Raw genomic sequence first — 5,804 nt, forward strand, 5'->3', positions numbered from 1 at the left:
GGAAATGTGAGGGGAAAATGGGAGGAATATGAAGGGGAAAAGGGGAAAACGTGAGGGGGAAAAGGGAGGAAAACGTGAGATCTTCTCCTGCCCAGTTCCCTCCCTGTCCCCGCTGCAATCCCACACTCCCCATTCCCAGATCCCCCCCAGTTCCAAGGCACCCCCGTTCTCAAACATCCCCCAAATCCCAGACCCTCCCCAATCTTCTCTTCCCCCTCCAGACCCCAAATTCCCCCAAATCCCAAACGTCCCCAGATCCCAAATCCCAGATTTTTTACTCTGTGGACCAAGTGCAAGAACTTCTAATTTTATTGAGCCAAGCAAAAAGGGAATGAGGGAGGTCTGGGTGGGACCCAAAGTGGAAGTTGGTGGGACACCCCAACCCCAGGGTGTCCATGAGGGTCCAGCGGTGTCCAGAAGCTCCTGGTGGTTCCCCTGAGGTTCTCCTGGTGCCCACGAGGTTCTGCTGAAGGTTCCTCAGGTCTGTGAGGGTTTCTAGAGGTTCCTACAAGGTTTTAGATGGGCCTATGGGGTTCTAGAGGAATCTGTGGTTTTCTGGCAGTGCCTATGGGGTTCTGGAGGTGTCCTGGAGGTATTTATGGGGTTCTAGATGTGTCTATGGGGTTCTAGAGGGGCCTACAAGTTTCTAGATATGTCTATGGGGTTCTCGAGTTGCCTGTGGGGTTCTAAAAGTCTCTGCCAGGTTCTAGGTATGCCTATGGAGTTCTAGATGTGTCTATGGGATTCTAGATGCATCAATGGGGTTCTAGAGGCATCTACAGGTTTCTGGTGATGCCTGCAGGATTCTCAGGCTGTCCCTGCGCTTCCAGGGCTGTCCAGGATGTCCTGAAGAAGGTCCTGCAGAATTTCATTCCTCTTGGACCTGTCTCTCTTGACATCCCAGGGCTTCCCTCGCTTGGCTTCATCCCCCGATCCCCTCTGTTCCTCCAGCACCACCTTGAGGGCGGAGCTCGTGTCAGGGGACATGGTGGCCGTCACCTTGACGGGGCCGTGGCTCACCTGGACAGTCCCGTGGCTCTCACCCACAAAGACGCGGGCAAATCTGATGTCCTGGTCAGCGCTGGAGTAGGTTCCCCTGGCCATGCGGAGGTGGGTGGCCCTCAAATCACCCAGGTGGGTCTTACCTGGGGACAGCTCCAGGCCCAGCTTCATGGAGAACTGGTTAACGTCACAGGGGTTGTAGAAGTAGATGGCCAAGGAGAAGGACTCGGCCTCGTAGACCAGGATCCCTGACACGCTTGTGGTCCCCGCCATGCTCCAGAGCTGTGGGTCACCTGAGAAGGTGCAGGTGTCCCTGGAGCCAGGGGACAACTCTGGCAGGGGGGGCTTGGAGCAGCGGCCACCGAGAAAGAAGGTCCTGGGGGGAGAAACGGGGTGGGATCAGTGGGAGATGGTGGTGGGACCACAAGGGGATGGAACAACCCCTGGGAGTTGATCCCTCCATGGGATGGAGATCCCACCTGGAGATGAGTCCAAGGTTCCCCCCAAAGCCTCACCTGGGGTCCTTCAGGGTGATGTTCTGGGTGTTGTTGGAGATCTGGATCTCCACAGTGCGGCTGCTGCCCAACCCCATCCTGGCTCCAGGATCTCCTCAGCTCCAGGATCCCGGCTGTTCCCAAATCTCCTCAGCTCTGGGATCTCCTCAGCTCCAGGATCTCCTCAGCTCCCAAATCTCCTCAGCTCTGGGATCTCCTCAGCTCCGGGATCTCCTCAGCTCCCAAATCTCCTCAGCTCCCAAATCTCCTCAGCTCCAGGATCTCCTCAGCTCCGGGGTCTCCTCAGCTCTGGGATCTCCTCAACTCCGGGATCTCCTCAGCTCCCAAATCTCCTCAGCTCTGGGATCTCCTCAGCTCCCAAAATCTCCTCAGCTCCAGGATCTCCTCAGCTCCAGGGTCTCCTCAGCTCCAGGGTCTCCTCAGCTCCCAAATCTCCTCAGCTCCCAAATCTCCTCAGCTCCAGGATCTCCTCAGCTCCCAAATCTCCTCAGCTCCCAAATCTCCTCAGCTCCCAAATCTCCTCAGCTCCAGGGTCTCCTCAGCTCCCAAATCTCCTCAGCTCCAGGATCTCCTCAGCTCCGGGCTCTCCTCCCGCTGTTCCCGGCGCTGCCGTTGCTGCTCCCTCAGGTCCAGGGCGATAACGGCTGCTCCTTATCAATAACGAAAACTTTCACTTTCACCGGAGCCTTCCCAAACCCCGGCCCCTTCCTGGCCGTGGAATTCTTTCCAGTGGAACTGGTGTTACTGGTTTAACTGGTTTAATTCCCCATTGTAATGGGTTTAACTGGTTTAATTCTCCAGTGTAACTGTAACCTTCTAAACTGGTTTAATTCCCCATTGCAATGGGTATAACTGGTTTAATTCTCCAGTGTAACTGGTGCAACTGGTTTATTTCTCTACCAGAACTGGTTTAACTGGTGTTACTGGTTTAACTGGTTTAATTCTCCTGTGTAACTGGTGTAACTGATTTATTTCTCTACCAGCACCAGTTTAATTAGTGTACTTGGTTTAACTGATTTAATTCTCCAGTGTAACTGGTGTAACTGATTTATTTCTCTACCAGCACCAGTTTAATTAGTGTACTTGGTTTAACTGGTTTAATTCTCCGGTGTAACTGGTGCAACTGGTTTATTTCTCTACCAGAACTGGTTTAACTGGTGTTACTGGTTTAACTGGTTTAATTCTCCAGTGTAACTGGCGTAACTGGTTTATTTCTCTACCAGAACTGGTTTAACTGGTGTTACTGGTTTAACTGGTTTAATTCTCCAGTGTAACTGGTGTAACTGGTTTATTTCTCTACCAGAACCGGTTTAACTGGTGTTACTGGTTTAACTGGTTTAATTCTCCAGTGTAAATGTTCTAACTCGTTTATTTCTCTACCAGCACCAGTTTAATTGGTCTAATTGATTTGACTGGGTTAATTCTCCAGTGGAACTCCTTCAACTAGTTGGTTTCTCTCCCAGAGCTGGTTTAACTGGTGTAACTGGTGTAACTGGTGTTACTGGTATCACTGCGTCCCCCCCAGACCCCAGACCCTTTCCCTGGCCCAGGGCTCCCCCCTCCATCCCAGATCTCCCCCTCTCCCATCCCCACCCCAGCCCCGCCCCTCCCAATCCCAAGGCTCCTCCCCGATCCCAAATCCCAATTTTTTATAAAAATTTAATTGGGCCAAGCGCAGGAATTTCCCATTTTATTGAGCGGAGCACAAAGGGGATGCAGGGAGGTCGGGGAGGCCCGGGGTGGGAGAGGGGAGGGGTCTGGGACCACCCAACCCCGGGGTGTCCGTCCTGCCCAGAAGATCCTGGTGGGTTCTCTGAGGTTCTCCTGGTGCCCACGAGGTTCTGCTGAAGGATCTTCTGGGGTGCCTGTGGGGTTCTAGATCTGCCTACAGGTTTCTAGAGGCTTCTATGGGGTTCTAGAGGCATGTAAGCGCTTTCTTGAGGCATATACGGAACTTCTGGTGATGCCTGCTGGCCATCTTATTGTTGCGGATCTCTCTCTGGGAATGATTTCGCATACTCCTCCTCATAGCTCCTTATCTCATCTTCTGAGAGATGCCGGAGACACTTATCCCAGATTTCCTCCCAATATTGTCTGTGCCCCTCCAGCACCACCTTGATTTTGGAGCTCATGTTGTTGGACATGGTGGCCGTCACCTTGATGGGGCCATGGCTGAGCCGGGCGGTCCCGTGGCTCTCACGCACGAATTTGTGGTTGAATTTCATGTCCCGGTCAGAGCTTGAGTGGGTTCCATTGGCCATGCGGTCGTAAGTGGCCCCCAACTTCCCCAGGTGGGCCTTACCTGGGGACAGCTCCAGGCCCAGCTTCATGGAGAACTGGTTAACGTCACAGGGGTTGTAGAAGTAGATGGCCAGGGTGAAGGACTCGGCCTCGTAGACCAGGATCCCTGACACGCTTGTGGTCCCCATCACACCCAGGAGCACTGGGTCACCCCAGAAGCTGCAGGTGTCACTGCCGCCAGGGGACAACTCTGGCTGGGGGCGCTCGGAGCAGTAGCCAAGGCCAAGAAAGGTCCTGTGGGGAGAAAGGTGGTGGGATCAGTGGGAGATGCTGGTGGGACCAGAATGGGGTGGAACAACCCCTGGGGAGCTGATCCCTCCATGGGATGGAGATCCCACCTGGAGATGACTCCAAGGGTCCCCCCAGAGCCCCCCTAAAGCCTCACCTGGGGTTCATCAGGGTGATGTTCCTGGTCCTGTTGCAGATCTCGATCTCCACAGAGCGGCTGCTGCCCAACCCCATCTTGGCTCTGGATCCTCTCAGCTCCGGGATCTCCTCAGCTCAGGCTCTCCCTGGTTCCAGAACCTTCTCCCTCCACTCCGGGCCCTCTTCCTGCTCCTCCCAGCAGAGCCGGGGCTGTTTCTCCCCAGAACAGACCCCTTTGAAATCAAACTGACTAAAAGCAGTCGCCACCACCGACTTTTCGAGAGCCTTTGCTTTCACTTTTGCCGGGGACTTCCCAAACCCGGCCCCTTCCTTCCTTCCTTCCCCCACAGATTTCTGCGTTTCCCAAACCCGGCCCTTTCCTCATTCCCCCCAAATTTTGGCACTTCCCGATCCCGGCCCCTTTTCCGTCCCCAAGGAATTTGGGCCCCGTTCCAGAATTCTGTAGGAACAGACCCAGAACTTCCCGGGGTTTTGTGCGTCCCCTGTCCCGGGATGGCCCCGGCTGGGCAGGGACACACCTGGGCAGGGACCTGGGGGCGCCCCGGGGCGGGTCTGGGGTCCCTGTGAGGGGCACGGGACTGGCTTAGACTGGTGTAACTGGTGCAGCTGGTTTGTTTCTCTGCCACAACCGGTTTAATTGCTGTAACTGGTGTAACTGGTGTAACTGGTTTGTTTGTCTGCCACAACCGGTTTAATTGCTGTAACTGGTTTAACTGGTGCAGCTGGTTTGTTTGTCTGCCACAACCGGTTTAGTTACTGTAACTGGTTTAACTGGTGCAGCTGGTTTGTTTCTCTGCCACAACCGGTTTAATTGCTGTAACTGGTTTAACTGGTGCAGCTGGTTTGTTTGTCTGCCACAACCGGTTTAATTGCTGTAACTGGTTTAACTGGTGCAGCTGGTTTTTTTCTCTGTCACAACTCATTTAACAGGAGTAACTGATTTAACTGGTTTAATTCTTCATTGTAACTGCTGTAAATGGTTTATTTCTCTACCAGCACCATTTTAACTGGTGTTACTGGTTTAACTGGTTTATTTCTTCAACGTAACTGTAACCTTTTAAACTAGTTTAATTCCCCAGTGTAATGGGTATAACTGGGTTAATTCTCCTGGTGTGAGAGAGAAATAAACTGGTGTAACTGGTTTATTTCTCTACCAGCAGCAGTTTAATTTGTCTAACTGGTTTAACTGGTTTAATTCTCCAATTTATCAATGGTAACTGGTTTAATTCTCCAGTGTATCTGGTGCAACTGGGTTAATTCTCCAGTGTAACTCTTGTAGCTGGTTTATTTCTCTACCAGCACCAGTTTAATTGGTCTAACTGGTTTAACTGGTTTAATTCTCCAGTTTATCAGTTGTAACTGGTTTAATTCTCCAGTGTAACTGGTGCAACTGGTTTATTTCTCTCCCAGAACCGGTTTAATTTGTCTAACTGGTTTAACTGGTTTAATTCACCAGTGTAACAGTTGAAAGGGGTTTAATGCCCTAGTGTGACTGCTGTAGCTGGTTTATTTCTCTCCCAGACCAGGACTGACTGGTTTAACTGGTGTAACTGGTGGAATTGGTGTAACTGGTTTATTTCTCTCCCAGAGCTGGTTTAA

General features: G+C 52.2%; 2 protein-coding genes across 2 annotated transcripts; both read right to left on the reverse strand.

Moving 5' to 3' along the window:
- Positions 1-291: 291 nt before the first annotated feature.
- LOC141726705 (uncharacterized) lies at positions 292-1,637 on the reverse strand. Its single transcript, XM_074531697.1, has 2 exons — positions 1,518-1,637; positions 292-1,378 (listed from the first exon to the last, which is right to left on the reverse strand). Exons 1-2 carry the CDS (start codon positions 1,592-1,594, stop codon positions 808-810), a joined length of 648 nt encoding a protein of 215 aa, XP_074387798.1. The 5' UTR covers positions 1,595-1,637; the 3' UTR covers positions 292-807.
- Positions 1,638-3,188: 1,551 nt separating this feature from the next.
- Positions 3,189-4,526, reverse strand: LOC141726706 (uncharacterized). Its single transcript, XM_074531698.1, has 2 exons — positions 4,204-4,526; positions 3,189-4,052 (listed from the first exon to the last, which is right to left on the reverse strand). Exons 1-2 carry the CDS (start codon positions 4,278-4,280, stop codon positions 3,497-3,499), a joined length of 633 nt encoding a protein of 210 aa, XP_074387799.1. The 5' UTR covers positions 4,281-4,526; the 3' UTR covers positions 3,189-3,496.
- Positions 4,527-5,804: the final 1,278 nt, after the last annotated feature.

The sequence above is a fragment of the Zonotrichia albicollis genome, chromosome 38 (assembly GCF_047830755.1).
Source record: "Zonotrichia albicollis isolate bZonAlb1 chromosome 38, bZonAlb1.hap1, whole genome shotgun sequence".
Classification (NCBI taxonomy): domain Eukaryota; kingdom Metazoa; phylum Chordata; class Aves; order Passeriformes; family Passerellidae; genus Zonotrichia; species Zonotrichia albicollis.